Raw genomic sequence first — 25,191 nt, forward strand, 5'->3', positions numbered from 1 at the left:
ATGGGCTTATCATAGCAGTATACCTACAGAATGGGAAGTGGGATCATTCTTATGTGCCGGACATACAAAATCTCTAACGTGGGGTAGGCAATACATTTTGAAGGGGTGTCACTCCACAAATTTGGTAAGTGGTGAAGGGCCACACTTTTTTATTATATCAATGTAGGAGGTGCAGGGTCTGGGATAGAGGTTGGGTGCAGAAAGCTCAGGGTAAAGAATTGGCGTGCAGTTGGGGGTGTAGGATCTAGGTAAGAGTTGTGAGCAAGGGCAGGGTGCAGAGGATTTGGGTGCAGAAGGGGGTTGTGACCTTGGGTAGGGAGCAGGGATATGGGAGGGGGTGGGGTGCAGTGCAGATGTAGGCGCTGGCCAGGAGGCACTTACCAGGTAACTGCTAGCTAGCAGGACCCTCAGGAAGACTCCCTGGCTGCCATGTCCTCACACGACACTCAAAGTGACTAGCTGCAAGGGCCAGAGTGTCTCTGCGTGGCACATGCCATGGAAAGAGCAGGGCTCCATGTGCTGCAAATGCCTGCAAGCACAGCCCAAGCAGCTCCCACTAGCCAGTTTCTGGCCAACAGGAGCTGCAAGAATTGTGCTGACGGTAGAGGCAGAGTGCATTGACCCTCCCTCCCCCCTTGGGGCATGTAATGCAGAAGTTCACATGGCCCCAGCAGCTGGCCACTATGAGAGAAGTGTGACCACCAGGGATGTAATAATGTAGTTGATTAACTGATAAGCAAAACCTTATAGGTTACTGCTATAGACTACACGCATCTTTCCTCCCCCTCCCCCCCGGCAAAATTTTTAGCAGGCTGGCCAGCAGCCCAGCTCAGTCCTGCCTTGTGCTGGGTCCGTGACCTACCCCCTGCATTTAAAGTGCATTAGGAGCTAGGCAGGCAACTCGGCTCAGTTCCGGCTCGCACCAGGTACAGAAGCGTAGACCACCACCCTAGACTGGGGCTGCTACCACCTCATGCTGCTGCCTCATACAGAGGCAGCAGTGCAGAACAACAGGCAGCCGGCCTGCAAGGGGAGCTGGTTTTTAAACTGGATCCCCTGGCAGACCAGCTCCCACCTGGCATCCCATGCTGCTGTCTCTAATACAGAGGCAGCAGCGTAGACTTGCTGGGGGCTCCTTGGGAGTGGGGGCCGGAGCGCACTGGCTGCCAGCCCTGCCCCCAGGACTACTGAATAGTTGAGTAACCAATAAAAATTCATGAGGTTAATTGTCTATTCAATTAACCAATATGTAACATCCCTAGTGTCCACCACAGGCAGGGAGCCTGCCTGAGGGTCCCAGTGGGCCTCCGAAGACTGGCAGCCCAGAGTATCATGGTGGGCCAGATCGGAAGATTTGGTGAGCTGGATCCAGCCCATGGCTGTATTTTGCCCAATGCTGCTCTACCATCATATATTACATGTAAACACACTAAGAGAACACTGGGGTTGCCAAGTCAAAACTTTGTGAAAAAAGAGCAGAAAATAACTACAACACACTTCCCTCAAAATCCTGGAAGCAGAACCCAAGATTCCTGCGTCTCACCATTCAAACTCACTCGCAAAGTGTCCCATCCCCCTCTACTGCTGGTGGCTGATAACCTAGCAGAGCCCTGTGTGGTAGGGCTAAAGGTTCCAACCCTAGTGATGACCCACATAGGTGTCAATATGACACTTGGTACTGTTTTGGGTTTTTTTGTAAAAGCAAACTATATGCAATTTCCTAAATTTTTTTAAACAACATTAACAATTTTAAGGTTACAAAATAAAATACTCAATAGGTAGAAAGTGCCAGAATTAAGGTTACCTGTGCAATCAATACCACACTGCATTGATTTTCAATAAGTAAGATACTTCTGAGTGCAGATACCACTCTTCCAATCCAACCTCTGCTTGGTTTTCATCTCCTACTCAATGGGTAGTGCCTATATCTACATCTAAGGTACTTTTATGGCACACACACCCCTTTGCCACAGTATTTGAGCATCTCAATTTTGATGTATTTATCCTCAACCCCCCTGTGAGGCACAGAGTGCAACTATCCCCATTTTACAGATGGGAAATTGAGACACAGAGAGGCTAAGTAACTTGGTAAGTCACTTAGGAAGTCTGTCACAGGGAAGGGAATGAAACCCAAGTCTCCCAAGTCCTATGCAAGCACTCTAACAAATGGAGAATCTGCCCCCTCACAAAGAAATAGGAAATCTTGCTCCAACTACAGCTGGAAAATTGACTTCTGGAGTAGGGCTAATCATGTTCTTCCCAGTTATTTAAAAACCCTATCAGACATACTGATTGTCATGACTAGAGCAGGTCTATTATTCCTCAACCCAGGTCTGTGATCAGTGTCCCTGGCACTACATGTCTGTCTTGAAGACAAAACACTCCATAAACAATATCATATCTTGTGTTTCCTTCAACTTTGCCACCATACAGAACCCTGATGAGAAGAGTATTTTCCAGGAAGAGATAAGTGAATTTCCTTCTTATCTAAGGCCAATATTGTTGTCCACCATGATCCTGAAAGAGACCTGGAAACACAAGCCAGGTCAAATGGTAATGATCACAGTTAAGAAAAGAAAAATGCCACGACGTATCTGCAAAATATAACAACTGTTTGTGGGTTTGTAAAAAGGAAGATTTCCTTTTTATCCGTGAATTTCCTTTCTAATACTCATGTCCAACAATCAATACTGTGGGGGCTCTCTCTCCTTCTCTCTGCCTGTCTAGGGCCAACTCTGCCCATCCATGGAACCCCCCCAGTACATTTTCTCAAAGCTGAAAAATACTAACTGAATATACCAACAGAGATTTAGCAAACAGACAAATATTCCTCTACACAAAAATGCATTTTCCATTCTAATCAGGGAAAACAGAGGAGATAGTTCACTGCAGTCAATCTTGTTTCAGGGTTCATACTTGTTTGCTTATGCTATTTCTCAAGACCATATATTAAGAATCAGCCTGATGATGACACTATCATTTTTAAGCATGCTGAAAGACTGATATTTCATCATTCTCTCTCCATACCTCTTGCATAATCAGTAAGGCTACATCTAAACTACACCCCTTTGTCGGCAGAGGAATGTAAATTAGACGTATCGAAAGTGCAAATGAAGCTGAGATTTAAATATCCCACTCTGCAATGCATAATGGAGGATGCTGCTTTTTTTCGAAATGGGGTTTTTAAAAAAAACAGCAGGTTAGACAGGGCATTTTCGACAGAAATGCCCTGTTTCAAAAGATCCTGTACTCCTCATTCTTTCCAAACAGGGCATTTGTCAAAAATGCCCCATCTAAACTGCCATTTTTTTCCGAAAAGCCCCGTTTCAAAAAAAAGTGGTGACCGCCATTATGCAAATGAAGCACGGGAAAGTTAAATCCCGGCTTCATTTGCACTTTTGATACGTCTAATTTACATCCCTCTGCCGACAGGGGTATAGTTTAGACGTAGCCTAAGAGTTTGCATGAGATGGGGCATACAAAATCAAGGCAGCATAGTTCTTATATATGAAATACCTGTATTTAATATTTGCATTATCAACCAATAATACACATGAGAATAATAGGAGTATATAAAGAGGGTACCGGGTAAATTACAGGCCTCAATTTTCATTTGATAGTGACCACTCTTTCTAATGTGAAAATATTCAAGCATATTCAACAAATAATTTTAGCATAAGAAATTATTATTGCTCTCTGTCACTCAAACTACAATTGTATAGGGAAGTAAAATCCTGTTTAATTGGTTAACTGAAAAGTGGGGAGATCCCACTCCCCCACCACAATGGCCAGGCTGGAGTGGCCCCCTGCCTGTGATGAGCCCGGGCCACCGAGCCTGCCGCAGACAGGGTCTGCTCCATACATCCAGAGCAGACTCTGTCCACAGCAGGGCACCGCAGGGCTGAAGCAGCCCCTACCCATAACAGGCAGGGAGCTGTTCCAGCCCCTTCTACTTAATCGGGACAGGTAAGCCTCAACCATTAAGGTCACTACTGATCACTGCTGTTTTCATCTTCTAATGCTACAGCTGATTTTGTCAGGTCATTGCCATACACTCCTCACCTCCGTGGCATTCACAAAATATGGATAACATTGGTTTGCCACTTCTGCAACCACAGCTCAGATTTACAAGGTGAGTCACCTTCACAGGAGTACTTGATCAACTTCAGAATAGCTGGGAGCAAGCACAACATTGCTTGGTTCAATTTTTTTTTAAAAGATTTGGAACGCATCATATATCCAGCCATACTACACTGGATCAAGAGGTGGTGTGTTTGGGGCCAAATCACTTTTCCAAGCATGTGCCTGAAGATGTGCTCATTTTACATTTTCTATAAAATGTTTCAGTTTTCAAGAACTAAGTATTGGTCCTTTACATGAAAGCTTTGCCAATTTTTGCTGCCCATAATGCATTGATGGAATTGTAGAGAGAGGGAGTATCCATCTCACAGAATCTTCAATGCAATGCATTTAATGGGACCAAAACAGGAAACTATTATATCCCAGCTTGAGTGTACATGGACAGCTATCAGTTCTGGTACAATCTTCTAGAGCTCGCCGGAAGCAGCACAATCTCTGTGACTGCTCTCTAACTGGAGGGAGGTCCATATTCACTGAAGATGTTAGGCTCTGTTCAAGGTAATGGCGCAAGAGTAAGACAAATTCATGATCCAATTCCCACCAGTATTCCAATATTTCCAGCTGTTTCTCTTTTGCAATCACAATTTATTGCACAAAGATGTTGTCAGCTTCCTCATGAGAGTAGGCTGCACTGTCTTGGTTGATCACCACACCCCTCTGTTTTAGTTCAGCAAGGGTGTTGTCTCTACCTTTGATGACTAGCTTGCAATTTAGTATATATGTCACTAGTGAAACTTCTTGTCTTCAACAAATTCTGTACAAATGATGACAATCGTTTCTTATTTTCAGTAACCGTTTCTTATTTTCAGTAACCATCAAGACAACTTTCTAGGGAAGTAGCTGTGTACTTCTAGTCACACATATCATATGGATACCAAAACAAGGTACTGCCAAAATTTGCATTTGGCTACTGGACAAAGAAAACCAATTATTTCAATTCTGGGACAATGTTTAACCTCTGTAAGTGGACCAGACTATTAGACATAGAGGGCATTTGAAAGAAAATTCACAGATGAAAAGGAAATTCTTTCTTCATAACCCCTTCTCTCTATATCCTACAGTCTGTACTGTTAGAGAGGATCTTCTGTTGAGCCTCTCCTAAGTGAACAAATACCTTGTGTTCAGGATCACTTCTGAAAGCAGAAGTTACTGAGATGGTTGGAGATGACTCACTGCATTCACCAGAAAACCACAGTCCTTTAATAAGGTTAGTCTCCTCTATACCCCAAAAGGCCATATGAAAGGACAAAGGCTAGGTGATATGGTGTAAATAAGAATACATGTGTGTCTGCTCCCCGCACCTACTGTCAGGAATCAGGCCTGCAGCTGATCCAATCTACAGGCCTGTAAGCTAATCAACCTGACCTTATTCTAATACCTCCCAACAGACACAGGCAACTGAGACTGGTCCCCCAGAACTCCGATAGATTAGCCCCAGGAGGGAAAATTTCAGACAGAATCAAGCTCAAGACCACAGGTATGACAACATAAGGAAGGAAGTGACAGAAATAGATGGAGTCCCGGAGGAAGGGAAAACCCAGGGAGCTGGACCCTACTTCATAATAAAGAAGGATCTCCTGTACTGGATTGCATCAGTACAGAGGAAGGAGGTACAGCAGCTCCTGGTACCAAAACACCAGAAAGCTGTGTTGAGCTTCTCCCATGGTCATCTTTTTGGGGGTGCACTTAGGAGTAGAAAAGACCGAAACACAGATCCTATGAAGATTCTTCTGGCCTGGAATGCATGAAGATGTACACAGGTATTGTGCATCGTATCCAGAATGTCAGCTGCACAGTTCTCAGCCCCATTTGAGGGCACTGTTAATACCTCTTTCCTTCATAGAGGTCCTGTTTGAACGTACAGTCATGGACCTGTTAGGACGCCTTAGAGAAGATGACCCGAGGCCATATATAGATTTGGGTTAGAGGAGCACAGGTGAGCCCAGTCAGCATTGGGTCACACGCCCCCACACACACAGAGCATGCTTCCAAACAGCAGGCCTCCTTTGCCACAGCAATATGAAGAGGGTCAGGGGTTTGGGGTTGAGGGGTACAGATGAGAACAGTCAGCACAGGGTCATCCTGCCTCCTGTATAGCATGGCTGTTCTCCGGGATGATCCATTCCATCACAAATAAGACAGCACACCTGGGGTCATGATTTGCTGAGGATGAGAAAATGGCGGTGAATTACCTCAGTACTATCAATTACAGAACTTCCCCATTTCACCCAGGTCACCATGCAAAATACTGGTCTTCTCCAAATCAGAAACCGTGAGAGGGAGCAGCTGCTGCATCAATGTGGCCAGGATCTTACACTGCTTTGTTTTGTGCTTGCAATTATGCCAGATCACTTACTGCTGGCTTGGCATGGAAAAGTCTCCTATATCATGGAGGATGGAATAAGGAAGCCCTCTGAAGAAACCTGAGAAGGAGAGCAGAGTACCTTCATGAGAGCTTTGTAGAGATGTGCACAGACAATTCCCACTCTATCCCCAGGCACGTAAACAAACTTTTCGGGAGAGTACCATCCATGTCGTGGGATTAGTTACCACTATCCCAATCATTCAGGGAAGATCAAACATTAACCTAATTACATTTAACTATGTTAAGTTATTACAAAATGTGCACTCACCAGAGGTGCCTTCCCTAACATCAGGATCCAACAACAGTAGGTCCCAGGAAGGGATTGGCTCCAGAGTTAGAAAAAGATGCTGGCAGTTGGGTAGAACTGATCCTCTGCTTGCCTGCTGCACAGTCTCCTCCTCTTCGTCTACAATTTCCTCCTCGTTGCGGCTCCAGTCTGCTTGAAGAGTCACTTGGGAGGTACCCACAGACAGTCCTGGGATACTGGTCTGGTCCCTCACTAGAATGGCACACAGTAAAAGTGGAATGTCTGTGGCTCTGACCCAAAGCAATCTTTTGCCTCCTGGTATGCTTCCTTAAGCTTCTTTGTTTTCTTGCAGCACTGCTGAGAGTCTCTGCTGTGTCCTTTTTTCACCATGTCCTGTGCAATTCTGGCATAGATATCAGCATTTTTTCTGCTGTTTCCCACACAGCAATTAGATCCAGGATCTCCTGCAAGCTCCATGCTGGAGCTCATTTGCCATGCTCCACATTCATGGTCAGGTATACTGCTGGGATCGCCACCCTAGCCAAACAGGAAGTGAAATTCAAAAGTTCCCAGGGCTTTTCCTGCATACTCAGGACTTTTTCCTGGGAGTAGCAGAGCTGAAAGTGCTGGCCAAAGCTGTCAGATCGGGGCACTGTGGGATACCTCCCAGAGTCTAAGAACATCAGTTTGAACAGTGCTGGGTCTATGCTACCCAAAATTCATCCCTGGTAGATTGAATTTAGCACTACTCCTCTTGTCAAGGTAGAATACAGTGGTCAGCAGAAAGGGCTTGGTGGAGTAGATACAGTATGATAAAATCAACTTAATGCAGCTAACTTATTTCTAACCTCATACTGTAAACCAGGCATGAGCCAGATAATTCCCTTCCTCCAAGGAGGTCAAGCTGGATGAGGAGAAACATTTTCACATTTTTCTTACTCTCCAATCACTTCACTTTTTTCTTATGAATCTTAATTTTTTTCTTAAAAAAACAAACAAACAAACTGGGGATTAGCCAGAGAAGGAAGACTCCCCTCTTCTAAATGCCACAGTCTCTGCAAGAGCTCCTTCCTCAGTGTTTGTAATAGGAGATAGGGATATCAATGTGTAGTCAACTACATGATTAACCAAGAAGCCTGGATATATGGGTTAATCTTGTCAACTACATGTACTCCACCCACACCCACACCCACCCCCCTCGTCCCCGTCCCCCCTGCCCCACCTGCTACCTCTATCAGAGGCAGCAATGAGGAGAGGAGGGGGGAGTGGGAACTGGTGCCCATGAGGAGCTGGCTTCAAGTAGGTTCCCCACAAGCACTGGATTTCCCCATCCCACCTACCCCCACACTGCTGCCTCCCCGTGCGTGATGGCTCTGTGGAGGCAGCAAGGAGGGACAGGCAGGAGCCAGTGTCATGGGGACACTCTATGGAGGCAGCAGCATGGGGGGTGGGAGCTGGCATATCCAGTGCTCGCTTCACACAATGTGGAAGGCAGCAGGTCTGTGCAGTAAGCTAGTTTTTAAACTGGCTCCCCTGGCAGACCAGCTCCTGCCTGCCTGATAGAAAGGCAGCAGTGCCGGGTGGTGGGAGAATCCCCGGAAGTGGGGCCAGAAGCACAGTGACTGCCAGCTCTGTCCCAGGACTATCAAATAGTCATGTAACTGCTAAGATTTCATGCAGTTGCATGACTATTCAATTACATTATATCTAACATCCCTAATGGAAGCCAGCACTGGCTGCCGCCCACCCTCCCCCCTAAATTGCTGCCTCTGATACAGAGGCAGCAAAGGGGTGGGGAGTACATGTAGTACAACTGGTTAGTACTTAAATAATTCACTTTGCAATGCAAAGACTCTCTCTATTCATTTTAGGAGAAGTGTGATTTGACAAGTAAATTCCCAAGGTGTTTGCTATGCTGGATGCTAGTAGAAAAAAAAGTTTAGCTTAGCTAATCCTTATGGCTTGCTTGTTTAACTTTCATTTGGAATCTATCAACCAAGCATACAATACAGAAAGCTGCAGTAAGAGAAATTTCAAGTTGCCACAATGTCATTTTCTTATTTTATATTACTAATTAAATAAATGGTCCTTATTTTGGAACATCATGGCCAGAGACCATAATGGTGACGCTGTAACTCTATTCCCTATTTTATTTCAGCATAACTCAGCTTTTCCAAGGGAATCCCATGCTAACTTGTTTTCTCAAAAAAGAGACGTGCCAGTGAGTTCAACGGGGCTCACTACAAAATTAAGTGCACTCTAAACGCAGTCTTAGCTTTGTACAACTTGCAATCAGATCTGCCTTGCTGAAAGCATTTAAATGATTAACTGAATAATAAGAAGCAAAATGCAGGACAATGTAGCACTTTAAAGACTAACAAGATGGTTTATTAGATGATGAGCTTTCATGGGCCAGACCCACTTCCTCAGATCAAATAGTGGAAGAAAATAGTCACAACCATAAGAGTGAGAAGAACAACTATTCAAATTCATTTTTTAATTTTGTTTCAGGATCCCATTTAAGCGTAAAGACTTAGTCTGTCATTTGCAACAACTTCAGTCATTCATTGGTACTTTTAACAGCAAGGCTGCAACTAAACACATTTCATACAAAGTGTCAGTAGCAAATAAAGATTTCATTCATCACCACCATGGATGGGTTTATAGTAAGGATCAGCAAATACCAACAAGACAGGATACATAAAAGGTTGCTCAGTTCATTTATGCCACAAATTCTCCTTTTCACTGTTAACAATAAACATTTTCATTGACATGTTTGAGTCCTCATGACCAGGCTACACTCCACCTGGCAGAGCAGACATTGGTGGAAGGCTGCCAAATACAGTGTATGAGAAGGAACTTGAATAGTGTGCAAGAAACAATGAAGGGAAATTTGCCAGTCTGACATGTGAAGCTATGTGCGCAATGATCCAGCAATATATGCCAGTGTGACAAAAGATTATGGAGTTTCATCTAATTCAGAAATAATTGATACATTGGGAAATGCCCAGGCAACTGAATATTTAAAAATATAAATTACTATGAATAAACTGAACAAAAATTCAACAGTCACATGTGCAGTTTTGTCCCAGACAACACTGCAAATGCGGTAAAGATGAGAAGATACTTATAAGAAGAAAAGAAGGATGCTCCTTAACATACGGCTGCAGTGCACATTTAATGCATCATTTAGCTGAAGACTTAAGTATGTCTTCTCCAGGAATAAAAGAAAATGTTGCTCAAGTCACAAAATACTTCTGTAACAACCATTTTGCTTCAGCTCCAATGAATAGAGCAGGAGAATCCAAACTAGATATTTGATAGAATTTTGTGGTTGATTGTTTTGAACAATTTATAAAGAATTGGTCTATTCACATAAAATTGTGACAAAACTATGATTAAATAGATAGAAGTATCTCATCCACTGTATCTAACATTGAATTAAAGAGGAATGTACAGGATATGCTTAGTATACTGGAAGGTATTATCCATAGCTTTCAACAACTTCAGAGAAATTGCTCCTCCATTGCTAATGCTGTTGAAATTTGGAAGGCACTTAAGGGCTACGTCTACACTGCAGTGCGCTATTCCACATCTTTTCTAAATATAACGGGCTCGCTTTTCTGACATCCCTGTAAACCTCATTCCACAAGGAAAGAAGGACATTTCAGAATAGCAATTTATTTCGAAATAAGTGCTGTGTAGACAGCACCAAATTTCAAAATAAACTATTTTGAAATTGACTCAAAATAAGCTACGCAATTTGTGTAGCGCAGTAGGCTCCAACCTTTTTAGATCTCCAGTCTGCCCAGAAGTACAGGCAGAGAGCTCTGAAGAGCTGCAGAACACTTGGTCTTGGTCACAGGTTACCCGGTCACAGGTTCTGACTCCAAACAGCAAGGAGAGGGGTGAATGGTTCATAATACAGACTGACAGAGACGGAGGTGAAAAACGAGTATTGCTTTGAAGTTCAAATTCCTTTAGAAACCTATTTAGATGTTGCAGACAGGACTCTGCTTTGTTTATCCCTGATTTTCTCAGGCTAGGAACAGTGCTCCCCTCTAATTTTTCCCTTAGCAGAATGATTTTTCTTATGGGCATCAATGTGAAGGTGATGTGCAACACATCACCTTCATATTGATGCACATAACAAAAGTCATGTGGCGGGAGGAGGGCCAAAGGATTCTGAGGGTGGGAAGGGGCTCAGGGCCAGGACAGAAGTTTGGGATGTAAAGGGTCAGGCTTGGGGTCCAGGTGGGTGCTCAGAACTGGGAGGACCTTAAGGTGGGGCCGGGGGCTGGGACTCAGACCTACTTGGGCGGCTCCCTGCTGGGGATGGCGAGGAGGGGTCCCTTTACTCCGGCCGCAGCAGCTCAATGCTAGGGCTGACAGGAAGGGGCTGCTCTCTGCCAACCACAGCAGATCCAAGCTGAGGGTGGCAGGGAGGAGCTCTTCCCTGCAACCTCTGGCAGCTTCAGGGTTTGGAGAGATCTCTCTCCCCACCAACCCGGAGCCCTGCACAATGCGTAATGGGACACTGTGTGGCCAGACATCTTAGGGAGAACTCAGGAGGGGAAGAAAATGTGCACAGGTTACTATACTCTGATCTGAAGTACGTGATGGACAATTTCATTCATGTCATGGCCTTTATAAGACTGATCTGGTTGAGAAAGGGACAAAGTTGTTCCTGAAATTCTAGTACATTTCCATTGGATACCCTCTCTGGACAATATATAATGATTTCAATTGGTCAAATGTTTATAACTCTTTTCCTCCCAAACTGAAAGATCCTGGAACCAATTGGGGATCTAACACCAGCCAGGGCTAGTTGAAAGACCTGCATGTGAAGGAATGGAGGGCACTTATTCACCCTGCACTTATTTTAGCTTCTACACACACTGAGGCAAAACAGAAAAAAAAATACTTCAGATGCATTAAATTTGTCAAATGACCTGTATTCCTTTCTATAGTGTTGTGCAGGATTTGGAGTTGACTTATCTGATGACTCTGAATAGCCTCAGCTTGCCATACTGTATCACTAAGATATCTGGGAACTGATTTGCCCAAGCATCTGATCCTATAGTCGAAGTCCCATATACCTGCTTGAAACAGATTTGAAACCCGATGTCTTTTTCATACCACAGGGAGATGCCCTTAGGCTGTGGGATTTTTATGCTGCGGTGGGTCCAAACTTACAGAATCAGAGAATTGGAAAGAATCTCAAGAGATCTTCAAGTCCAGTCCCCTGCACTCACAGCGAGACCAAGACCCATACTGCAGGGTTCATTTCACAGCCATGTGCGGTAAAAAAGAATTCATGGATAGTTGGATTTGTGCCACGTTTCATGCCCTGGGGAGGAGCACAGGAATGCACAACAATACCTAAGATGCACATGCAGCGCCCCAATGGACACTGCTGACCAAAAATAATCTGATTCTGCATGCATGGGGCACACCAAAAGCAGAATCCAGGTGGACAATTACTCAAAGATAACTGAAGGGAACTTCAGCATGCAGGGCATTCCCTTGCTGTCAATGATTGACGTGTCTGCTTCTGCTCCTTCCCCCACCTCCTCACCACAAACAGGCTGAAGTACCTATAGTAATAGTTTTGTGGAGCTTAGTACAAAGAAGTAATCATAGAATGCTAGAACTGGAAGGAACCTCGAGAGGTCATCAAGTCCAGTCTCCTGCCCTCACAGCAGGGCCAAGCACCGTCTACATCATCCCTGATAGATGTCTGTCTAACCTGCTCTTACGTATCTCCAGTGACGGAGATTCCACGACCTCTCTAGGTAATTTATTTCAGTGTTTAACCACCCTGACAGGAAGGAAGTTTCTCCAAAAGTCTAACCTAAACCTACCTTGCTGCAATTTAAGCCTATTGCTGCTTGTCCTATCATCAGAGGCCAAGGAGAACAATTTTTCTCCCTTTTCCCTTTCAGATACTTGAAACACCCTTTTAGATACAGCCGGTCCTCAACTTACAAACCAGTTACATACCAAACACTAGGTTGTAACTCGATCTGTTCGTAAGTCAGATTACATTCACTTACATACAGCCGTGTTGTTCATAAGTGCAGATCTTCTTTCATAAGTTAGGGACCAGCTTAATGGGAGGTTGGTCGTAAGTACGAACAGTTGTTAGTCGATGCGTTCGTAACTCAGGGACCGGCTGTACTTGAAAACCGCTATCATGTCCCCTCTGAGTCTTCTCTTTTCCAAACTAAACAAGCCCAATTCTTTCAGTATTTCCTCATAAATCATGTTTTCTAGACTGGTAATCATTTTTGTTGCTCTTCTCTGGACCGTCTCAAATTTCTCCATATCTTTCTTGAAATGCAGTGCCCAGAACTGGACACAATACTCCAACTGAGACTTAATCAGTGCAGAGTAGAGCGAAATAATTACTTCTTGTGTCTTGCTCACAACACTTCTGTTAATGCATCCCAGAATCATGTTTGCTTTTTCTGTAGCAGTGTCACACTGTTGACTCATTTAGCTTGTAGTCCACTATGACCCCTAGATGCTCATCTGCAGTACTCCTTCCTAGACAGTCACTTCCCATTCTGTATATGTGAAATTGATGGTTCCTTCCTAAGTAGAGTACTTTGTGTTAGTCCTTAAATTTCATCCTATTTACTTCACACCATTCCTCCAAATTATTTTGAATTATGACCCTCTCCTCCAAAAGCACTTGCAATCCCTCCCAGCTTAGTATCATCTGCCATCTTAATGAGCGTACTCTCTATGCCATCATCTAAATCATCGATGAAGATATTGAACAGAACTGATCCCAAAACAGTCCCCTATGGAACTCCACTTGTTATTCCCTTCCAGCATGACTGAATATTCCCTCTGGCACAGTCCATATCAGTCTGGTTTTTGCTCTAAAATCTTTTCAGACAATGCCTTAGCTGCTATCATAGAAGTTACAGTACCATCTACATGTTTTGTTAGTCTTTAAGGTGCTGCAAGACTACTTGTTGTTTTAAGTTTTTCCAGTTACAGACTAACTAGGCTAACACAAATACTCCAATCTTCATCTCAGTATAATGAATAAGGGCATTAGAAACTTGAAGAAACTTTTGTAGTAAAGTTACAAATTGAAAATTAACATAAGCGAACCTAAGCAACTATGTAATACACACTAGCAATGCTTAGAAGATAGAACAGCATCTTGCAGTTTGCTTTCAACCTTTACAGAGATCCTCACTATTTCTTCTGGTTCAGTTTTACACATAAAGCCAGACCTAAGTATAACATATTAAAGTAATACACATTACCCACAAGGGCACTATTACTTACTGGGTCCAAATGTAAGACTTCATAAGGGTTATATTCTTGATATTCTCTGTCTGTTTTGGAAACTTTGTATGCAAGAAACAGAAATAGTGCCCATCCAGCAAGAAGAATTGCTTTCCTGTTTGGAAAGAATATGAAGGGTAAAATAAAATACATACAATTCTCTTTACTTCTAAGGTAACATTCTACAGGCAGTCCCCGAGTTATGTGGATCCGACTTACGTCGGATCCGCAGTTACGAACGGGGTTTTTCTCGCCCCGGAGGACGGGAGCGGCGGGACGCCCAGATGCACCGCGGTCCTGCCGCCCGCGTCCTCCAGGGCGAGAAAAGCTGCTCCGCGTCTCCCTGGTCTGCGGGGGAGGGGAGGGGGGGAGGAAGCAAAGCTGTGGAGCACGCAGGCAGCGGGACGGGGAGCAAAGCCACGGAGGACCCGGGCGGCAGGACCGCGGTGCGTCTCGGTCCGCCGCCCGCGTCTCCCTGGTCTTCTGAGGGGAGGCTCAGCTAGTACGCCCCCCCCCCAGCAGACCAGGCTTTTCTCCGGACACCTGTGGTAGAGCAGCTGGGGCGCTGCCGGTTGGTCCCGCAGCGCCGCTCTGGGCGCTACTGGACCAACCCGGCAGCACCCCAGCTGCTGTGCCCCAGGCGTCCCCAAGTCAGCCGCTGCTGGTCAGTTTCAGCAGCGGCTGAATCAGGACGCCTGGGGCAGAGCAGCTGGGGTGCTGCTGGGTTGCTCCAGTAGCGCCGAGGAGCCGCGCTACTGGAGCAACCCAGCAGCACCCCAGCTGCTCTGCCCCAGGTGTCCCCAAGTCAGCCGCTGCTGAAACTGACCAGAGCTGACTACAGGAAGCCCGAGGCAGAGTTGCTCTGCCCCGGGCTTCCTGGAATCAGCCGCTGATCAGTTTCAGCAGCAGCTGACTTGGGGACGCCTGGGGTTCTTAAGTTGAATCTGTATGTAAGTCGAAACTAGCGTCCAGATTCAGCCTGTTGAAACTGATCAGCAGCTGATTCCAGGAAGCCCGAGGCAGAGCAACTCTGCCTCCGGCTTCCTGTAGTCAACCACTGGTCAGTTTCAGCAGCGGCTGAATCTGGACGCCAGTTCCGACTTACATACAGATTCAACTTAAGAACAAACCTACAGTCCCTATCTTGTACATAACCCGGGGACTGCCTGTATATAAATTAGCTTCACAAATTACTTATAAACAAACTTAGGGACACCATATTAAATAATTAGATTAAAAAACCCAATTTTTAAAATGAGTGCTCTTGGATGATAAAATGCCTTTGGACATGGTGGGTCTACTGAATGACCAGGCTTTTTTATTGTTGTTTACACAGACAAGCAAAGCAACAAGTTTCTCCACTTCCACATATTTAAAAAAAAGACAAAAACAGATAAACAGCACAGATTAATGAACAAGAAAGTGTGTCTGTTCCTCATTTACACAGACTATTTTGCACCAAATAATGGCTATAGGGTGCTGCTTTAAAAAAAAGCAACATATACATAAAAGGAATAAAACTAAACAGCTGGGAAGTGAAGGGAGGAAAAGAGAAGGACATATGAGAAGGAGATAGTAACAAACAGTGGGGGTGGGGATAAGACACATTACATTTAACAATGCAAAACATTTGAACATATTCCTATGTGTTGTATTTACCCAAACATCAACAGCATCAGCATTTTGAGGGAAGGAGCAACAGAATTCTGCTCCATTATTGACAGGCCAGGGGGTCAAACTGTTGATTACTGTTGGGGTCTACTAGGTTAACTGAATGGGAATAAAAGAAGCTGTAACCCACCGTGGCTTTTCTCTGAATTCATGCCCTACCAGATATTAATCATTAACTTTTCATTATACAATTCATTGTAGCAGATTCTAATTGTCCCTTTAATAAAAAAAAAAAAGACACACACACACAAGCTATTACAGGTTGAACTTCCCTAGTCTGGCACTCTCTGGTTGGACAACATCCCGATGTCCACTTATCATGGGTGTGAAGCTTCCTGTGGTCCCATAAAGCTTGTTTACAGCTATCAGTCCTGGCTCTCAGTGTTCTGTGCTGTTATTTTGCTCTAATTTACCCCAAATATCTTCTAAGAGGCCAGTAAGTATTGGAAGAGCTGATAAAGCTGCTAGACAACATTGACCCCCCCCCCCTCCCAAATTCACCAAATTCTCTGATTCAGCACCAGGCAGGTCCCAAGAGTGCCAGACAAGAGAGGTTCAGATTGTACTAATATAGAACTAGTTCCAGTTGCTTTAATTAAGATGTCAAATGAATGGTAAAAAATACATGCAGTAGTATCTTAATTGAGAGAAATTACCCAAATGAAATATACTTACTTTATTGTAGGAATTATGTTTTGTTGTGGTTTTAATAACCGCAAACGATACCACAGGCATCTTCTATACACCTTTCTTAAACTTTTTAATCGAATTTGCTCTGCAAAGAAAATTACAATGGCCAATTAAATTGTAATCAGAATCTATGGCAAATGCAAACTGACAAGTAAACTATGTTATCATCTTGAGGCTTACAGTGCAATCCCAATCTTAAACTTACAAGAGTTTCATAATCAAAAGAGCAGTGAGTAAATTATATCGGTTTCCTAGGCATTTAAATGACACCAAATTTGTAAGTAAGATTAGACTGGATTGTTCTACATACCTACAGGAACCAGTTATCTCTTTTCTGATAATCAGAAAATAAGAATCACTACTGAAACAAAATTAGGAGATGTATCTATGCCCAACAAATCTCAAAAAACAGAAAAACAATAAAATTGACTAAAATATTTTGTTTCACGAGAAGACTTACCCAGCACCGTTTGGGTGCGGGGAAGAAGGTGGGGCTGTACAGCCCACCCACTGACTTTGGCCTGGAGCAGCAGCTGCTCCCCTGTGCACAGCCATGCTCTAAGGGTATTAAAGAGCAGATATCTGGCTAATCGTGTAATCGATACAATTTGTATCGGCTACACAATTAGTCGATAAGGGGGCCGCTCTAGAGCCACAGCAGCAGTGGCTCCCGGAGCCAGCTCAAGCCAGGATTACGGATGTTAAATTTAAATTAATTAAAAGCCCCACAGAGAGTGCGGGGTCGGTCCCTCGCTGGTCCCTCGCTCCCTGTGGGGCTTCCTTTTGATCTGAACAAGAACCCCACTGGGGCTCTTGTACATTTCAAAGGCTCAGGCATCACAGGGAGCATGGGCTAGTGGGAGTCCCCCGCTGACTCAACACTCCCTAAAGGGCTTCTACATTTCAGAAGCAGAATCGCAGCAGAACCAGCACAAGCAGACATGGCTTCCGTCCCCGCTCGCTCCATTTCCTACTGTGCCTCTACCTCCCCTGCCCCCCCACAGAGATGATGCTAAGGGGAGCCAGCTTTTAAGCCAGCTCCTCCCAGCACCACTCTTGCTCCCCATACCTTGCTGACTCTCTCTGATAAAAGCAGATGGGGCAGGGGGAAAGTGACCAGTCACATCACTAGTCGCTTACATCCCTAGCCAGGACTGAGTAGTCCCTGCTCGTGCCGACTTTGAACCACTGCAGCTCTGCAATTTAAATGTAGAAAAAGCCACTGTGCTCTCAGTACTTTTAAAATGCAGAGCTGCAGTGCGGATGGCTCCCAGAGCCAGTGCACGGCAAGTCCAGCAACCCGTTTGTGGCGGCCCAGGCTGGCCGTGGGAAGGGGCTGCTTGGTGGTAGCAGTCCCTGTCTGCGGGGAGGCCCAGCTACCCACTAGGACCCCCATAGACAGGGGCTGCTACCAGAGCTGTCTCCCCTATCTCCTCACCCCACTGCCTCTGATAGAGGCAAGGGGAGAGAGGGGGAGATGGCACCGCAGAGACAGTGCTGGAGGGGAACCAGCTTTTAAGCACCGGCTCCTGATTCCCCACCCCTTCTCATACAGAGGCAGCAAGGGGGAGGGGAGAGGAGGGAGGAAGAGTGTAGTCAGAGTACTCCACTCGACTACCCAATAAGGCAGGGGTGGGCAAAACTTTTTGCCCAGGGGCCACTTCAAAAAAAAATTTAAGTAGCCCCAGGCCACCCTGGAAGGGGTGGGACCTAAACAGGATGGGTCTGGGGGCAGGAGAGGCCCTTTGCCCCCATTCCCACTAGGCACCCATGCCCCACCCCAGGCCAAACAGGGCCCGGGGGCAGGGGAGTAAAGGAAGCTTCCTCCCGCCCTGCAAGTAGCATGTGGCACTCTGAAGTGCCGCAAGCTCCTCACAGGGCCAGGGCAGGGTGAAGGAAGCTTCATGCAGCTCCCCCGCCCCCATACCCTGTTTGGCCTGGGGAGCATACAAAGCCTCCTCCGCTCTCCCCCTGCACTGCGAGCAGCGCGCGGCACTTCAAAGCGCCCCATGCTCCTGGAAGGGCGGGAGGAGGCTTCGCGGGCTCCGCCACTCACAGGCCCTAATTGGCCTGGGGACGGGGGAGCATCAGGGTCTCCACGGACCAGATCCACCTGCTTGGTGGACCGGATCCGGCCTGTGGAGGCTCTTTTGCCCACCTCTGTGATAAGCTTATGCTCTGCAACTGCTCTACCTATGAGAGCAACCAACAGACCTAACCAATTGTGCTAGTCACATCCTTCACTAGCAGTGCATTCAACAGACTCACTTCTTAAACCCTTTCAAGGACATTTCACACCTTCCCTGTGAGAACAGACACAAAGGTCATTAACAGCCAGTATACACCTACTATGGAAACAGCTCCTTTGAACACCTCACTAATACCTGCTGGACCCAATCTACTTTCCCAAACCTCTAAGAGTCTATAGCACACAAAGCCTTTGTAATGCAGTAACACCCCTAAAGAGCAACCCCAGACTGGCTTTAAGTGTTCCGGGCACCTACCTTTCTCCCTTGTGAGTATCTGAGGGGCGTGGTGGAGAGAGATGTATGCCAATGCTGAAGTGATCCTACACTGGCATCAGGACCTCTTCCCTTTTCACTGTGACGATATACCAAGTCCTAAAATAATCACTTCATCTTCTGAGGCACTCCCTGACTAATGAACTCACTTTCCAGAAGTAAACTGCACAACCTATGCAGTACCTTGAAGCATACTGGAAACTAACAATACACACATGGATTTACTAGTTACAAAATAGTTGTAGCACCTTCTAGCAAAGCTGGGCCACTCATGCCAAATCAAAAAAAAAAAAAAAACCCCGAATACCTTATTTTATATTTATGCCCAGCAGTCACATCCAGATGCCTGCCAACAGTGAGCCGGAACAGTCATTAGGTATGGTTGGGGTTCATGTTGTAGCCCTCAGCTATACTGGGACTTGGTCAGGTATGCGTCTACAGATCCTTTCCCATACCAATATTGCCCAAAGGGATGCAGACTCCCTGAGATAAATCCTGAATGGCTACAGTTAGTAGATTCCAATTAGGCATCCAATCGTGCCCAACTGCAGCCTATGGTGTGTGCCCACACTCACATTTCAGAACAAATTTCAGCAAGGTCTGGGGGGCAGAGGGGTTGTTAGTTTTAATGGGTTTGGTGCTTCAGGAAACTCTTACTCACTTGATGCCAAATTTTAACCACTAGTTTCATCTTGACACTCCCATGAAACATGGGAAATTCCAAGACAATTCAAGAAAATAAGTGGAGCGTAGAGCGCTTAGGACAGCCATATTTCCAAACAGTAAGCAAAGCCCAAACAATAGCAGAGCAGCAACATGGTGATGAAGAGAGCCATTAGGCATGATATTGTATCAGACAAATCTAAACATCTGAGCTACTAACTGTCCTTCAGACAATGGATTTAAGCTATACATCTATAAATCCTGACAAAAAGGATAAAGGGTTTACTGTGAAGAAAGGTTAAAAAAAACTGTTTAATCCTGAGAAAAGATCACTAAAGGGGCTGTGCAGTTGCTCAGGGCTGCAACCAAATGGGACAAGCAATCTTCCCCCATGACCCCAAAGCTGTCACAATGAGAGAGAGGCGCCTTTCCCCCCAGCCTGAGTGCTGGCACAGTAAGAGGGGGCTCCTCTCTCCCTACCACAGCCCCTAGGCAGCCTGTACCCCAAAACCCACATTCCCAGCCCCTGCTCCCAGCTGGAAACCTTACTTCCCCACACACCAATCTGCTGCCACAGCATTGAGCCTCTTCCTGCACTCTGAACCCTTCATCCCCGCCCATCCCCCAGAGCCCACATCCACCCACCTCACCCTCCACACTCTAACCTGCTGCCCAAGGTGCAAACCCCTTAATCGCCATGAACTCGCACCCCCAGCTAGAGACCTCACCCCCCCATTCCAACCCTTTGCCCCAGTGCTGAGCCCCTTCCCATACTCCAAACCCCTCCATGCCATCCCCGCAACACATCACCTCCATACTGGTGCACATGCATGAGAAAAGTTTAAAGGAGCATTGCCAGGGAGCGAAGACTTCAAGGAGATGTATTCACTGCTTGTGTTAAGAGGGCCTATGTATAGATGGGAGGAGTGAATGCACTGACTGGGTTGAACTAGAGCAGAGCCTGTGGAACACTGCTGTTGGGGTGGCTCTCTCACAACATGAATTGCAAGACATAATATGTGCAACACTTATGTTTTCATGTTCAAACTAGCAAACTCAGTGGCAAAAAAATGTAAAGACAGAGTTAATGCTTCTTTGTGGTACGTTGCCACCTTGTAGGATACCGAGTTGGGCAGTAATCAAGCTTCTCAAAACCAAGGCGTGCACAGTTAAGGTTGCCCATGCAATTTAAGTTCTGCCAACATTCAGCAGCACTTCATAGGCCTTATTAACAGGGCTCGACAAAGTATGTAATCTGCTTGCGCGTGGCGAGTAGATTACAACCCGGAAGAGCCGGGTTTGGGTGATCTGCACATGTGCAGAATGATCTGCGCATGCGCAGATCGCCAGACAGCACGGCTGGCGAGCAGAGCTCGCTGCGGCTCGGCAAGCGCTGCTTATTAACACATATATTGCCAACTCCACAGTTGCTTAAATGTGCAAGCTCTTCATCTCATTTAACAACCCATTCACTTAGGATTTCATTTAACATTACTAAAGATCAAAGAGGAAAAAAAACAGTTGCCCACACTATGCTCCCTGTTCAATGGAGCTGGCAGTAGCCAATGGCAATTATTTGGATAAACACAAGGTACAGTCATTGCACTGGGTGCTAAGTACACCTACACAAATAGGTGGAGGCACAAGTAGGGCCTGTTTGGTAAAGGTGTGTTGGTGATGTGAGGCCATGTGTGGATTTCATGGTGATGTGACAGAGCTGTGATTATGACTGAGGACATCTATAATTGTACACTCCCTGATGCATGTAAACTAAGGGAGGGGCTGTATGTATTCCTTCAGGAGCCAGAATCCATCACTTTAGTGTACATTATATAATTAGCAGGGGGTGACAGATATGGCAATTTCCTGCAATATCTTCGGAAAAACCTTGAACATAATTCTGTTAGTATCTTTGGAATTAATGACAATAAAAGCTATCTTTACAAAGATAGTACAAAAGATACACTTTACTATGTGCATGTGTAATGTATGTACTATTGTGGGCAAGGACTGCACGTAACATCTCTAAGGGAGAGATGGGATGGGAACTCCAGGAACCATTATGAACTTAAAAGGACTGTACTCTACAACATGCCAAGAGAGAATAGATATTTGAGACAAACAGTATTGTCTGAAGCATCTCTAAAGGGAGGTAAATGTAAATTCACACCTCTGGTTATGCAAAACCCTTCCTTTTGAAGCAACACCCTCAAGAAGGGATCACTGTTTATTACTTGTTCCCAGAACATGAAGATCAAAGGCCCACACTGTATATAAGAAAAACTAACCTATACACAGCTATATGCTTGTTCTGAGCACAAACTGTTATTAACCTGCAGTCACAGAAAAAACATCATTTGTGTGGTTTTGAAGTCCTCCCTCCTATCAGAGCCCTCTGTGAGCTAGGGAAAGGAAGGCTATGATTTGTGGTAAGCTTATTAGCATGAGTGTAGGTTGTTTTCACCTTAAGAAAAAGTGTGCTTGCTTAGGCCTGGTCTGCACTTAAAAAAATACAGCTTAACTAAATAATTCAGAGGTGTGAAAAATGCATTCGGCTGAACATAGTTAAGCCAATCTAAATCGCAGAATAAACAGAGCTAGATGAACGGAAAAGTTATTCCATCAAGCTATGGACTCTCAGGGAGGTGGATTACCCACACCAACAGGAAAACCCCTCCTTGTGGCCAAGGTAGTGTCTACACTGAAGCACTGCAGCAGCACAGCTGGAGCATAAGTACACTTATGCTTAAAAAGGGTTGTGTGACTGCTCATAGTGTTAGAAGTTATTATACTGTTTACAAGAGACACCAACTCTGGGTGTTGCTACACAGAAGAAAAATTAGTGAGTGCTCAGCTCCCCCATCTCCCCACATCCATCTGCTGCCCCATCAATCAACTTCCCCGCCCATCACAATCAGCTGTTTAACGGCATGCAGGAGGCACTGCAGGAAAGGAGCAGGAACAGAGAACTCTAATGGGAAGGAGGCAGAAATGGAGAGAAAGAGGCAGGAGTGGGGGCTTGGCTGAAGAGGTAATGTGCTAGGTAATGTGCTAGGTAATGTGGGTCAGAAGAGAGGTTCGAGCACCCCCAGATCCTGGAGGAAGCTGGGACCTGAGCTGTTTATAGCCTCTGAAAAGAAAGCAAAGGCTCAGATGCTTTCCTGTTTAGGCAGCCTGATTTAATAGGAATAACACAATGTAGGAGGGAACTATGCAGCCTGGAAAAACCTTCATCAGAAGTAGGGATGTCAGGGTATGTCTATACTGCAAAGTTAATTCGAAATAACAGCCGTTATTTCGAATTAACTTTAATAGCGTCTATACATTCAAAATAGTGGAGCCTTTAATTCGAATTTGGTAAACCTCATTCTACGATGAGTAATTCCAAATTCAAAATAGCTATTTCAAATTAAGTGCTATGTAGAGACTTAATTCAAAATAGGGGGCCTCCAGCCCTTCCCAGGGAGCCCTGGTGGCCACTTTGGGCACAACCAGGAAAACTTACTCTCCTCTCCCCCAGCCCTGGAGACATTAAAGGGGGTAGACCCTGGCCACAGTGCCTGTGCCAACTCCAAGACTGCCAGCCCAGAACCAACAGTGGCCACCGGGGCCCCTGACCCAGAGGCCCCAAAACATGAGCCAGCAAGCCACTGGCAGCCAGTCCTCCACCGCTCCCCAGGAGCAGTCTACCAGCTCCCAGGAGCCTGACAGGGGCTGGAGAAGGCAGGCACCTTCCTGGTCCAGGGTGGAGATCATGGACCTTATTCAGGTTTGGAGGGTATGCCCCCAACGTCCATGATCTCTGCACTCGATGGAGAAACATGGCCGTCTATGGATAGCTGCCAGCCTAGCCACCAAAGGCCACATGCGAACCCAGGAGCAGGTTTGCATAAAAATCAAGTTAGTCCGACAAGACCCCCAACCCTGGGCCCTGAGCTTCCCCTCCCTCTTCTTCCCCTTGCTCCCCTCTTCCTGCTCCCTCCTCCCAGGTTTCCCCCTCCCCTCTCCCACCTCCTTTTCCCAGTCTCCCCAGAGGCTCATCCCCCCCAGTTTTGTTCAATAAACCCAGTTTCTATTTTTGAACATGTGTGTCTTTTGTTTGACATCAGAAAGGGGGGCTAGGGAGGGGTAAGTGGAAGGACATGAGGGAAGAATGGGGCAGGAGCCCCCAGTGGGGAGGACCGGGGTGGCTCTAAGGGCTCCTCGGGGTGGACGCTCTCCCGCAGGGCCTCCTGGATCCTGCCAGCCCCCCGATGGACCCCCCCCCGGATGGCAGCCTGCAGCAAGTATAGCCGGGCTGATGGCAATGACCCCATGAGACGCACCGGCATGCCCTGGGGCAGCTCTGGTTCCATGTGGCCGAGTGCTGTGGTGTCCCAAGTTCGGGCACTCCCAGACAGGACTGCTTTGCTGTCCCTCATCGAGGTAGACAAGCAAGCAGGGAACCCTGAGAATTGTCTGTCCAGGTGGGGGGGGTAAGGTTCCTTTAAGAATGGAGCCCAGTTAGCCTCAGGCAGCAGCCCCACACGCTAAGTCCTAATCTGATGCCCTCCCAGCACTGGTTCCGGCCAGCCTTAACTTCGGTTCAGGATCCACTCAGTGTAGATGCGCTATTTCAAAATAGATTTTGTGTGTAGATATGTTAATTTGAATTAGCTTAATTCGAATTAACTATTTTGAATCAAGATAATTCAAAATAGCGCTGTAATGTAGACATACCCTTATAGATCAGTTAACTGAATAGTTGATTAACCTCATGAATTCTATCGGTTACTTGACTCCTCTATAGTCCCCGGGAGTGGAACCAGCAGCCAGAATGCGCTCCAATCCCACTCCTGAGGAGCCCTGTCACGCCGCACTGCTGCCTCTTTATCAGAGGCAGCAGCATATAGTTCCAGGCAGGAGCTGGCCGCAAGGGGAGCCAGTTTAAAAACTAGCTCCCCTCACAGACCAGCTGCCTGTCACCCCGCACTGCTGCCTTCGATACAGACAGCAGCGCAGAGTGGCAGCAGCTCTTGTGTATGTGTGTGGGGGGTGTGGAGGGCATGGGGGGGGGGGAGGTGTCTGAGCTCCCAGGCCCAGTGCGAGCTGGAACTGAACTGAGCTGAGCTGTCTGTCCACCTGGCTCCCAATACACTTTACATGCATAGTCACAGCAGGGATAGGTCCTGGACCCACTGCAAGCTCGGGAATGAGCCAGGCGGCTGGCCAGCCCGCTAAAAAATGTACTGACTGGGGAGGGAGGAGAAATGCATGTAGTCTATAGCATTAACCTATAAGCTTTTGCTTACTGGTTAATTGACTATGCTATTACATCCCTAGTCAGGAGGAAGACAGACACATAATCAGTCTAAGAGAGGTGACGTATGGGAGCCCAAGCCTAGAAGTGGGTACCCTTGGTTAGACAAGGGTAGCAAAATATATATGCACATCATATGTACAGAATCATGGCAGCAGAAGTTAGCTCTGCTGGGTAGATATCTGTTTGTGAGATCTGTGCATTGATTTAAGATGTGTGACTACTGTGACTTGATAAGAGGAGATCTATGTTTTGCAGTCTCTCATATGAGAGAAGGAAAGGAAGA

At 46.0% G+C, this 25,191-nt stretch overlaps 1 protein-coding gene across 1 annotated transcript in view; it reads right to left on the bottom strand.

Annotated features, from left to right (window-relative positions):
- The window catches only part of SEC63 (SEC63 protein translocation regulator), a 121,253-nt gene that overhangs the window by 90,298 nt on the left and 5,764 nt on the right, over positions 1-25,191 (bottom strand). Inside the window, exons 2-3 of the mRNA XM_075923967.1 lie at positions 16,407-16,506; positions 14,061-14,175 (exon numbers count right to left, since the gene is read on the bottom strand). Coding sequence (XP_075780082.1) covers positions 14,061-14,175; positions 16,407-16,506 — 215 coding nt within the window. The remainder of the gene's footprint in view (positions 1-14,060; positions 14,176-16,406; positions 16,507-25,191) is intronic.

Source organism: Pelodiscus sinensis, chromosome 3 (genome assembly GCF_049634645.1).
Source record: "Pelodiscus sinensis isolate JC-2024 chromosome 3, ASM4963464v1, whole genome shotgun sequence".
NCBI lineage: Eukaryota > Metazoa > Chordata > Testudines > Trionychidae > Pelodiscus > Pelodiscus sinensis.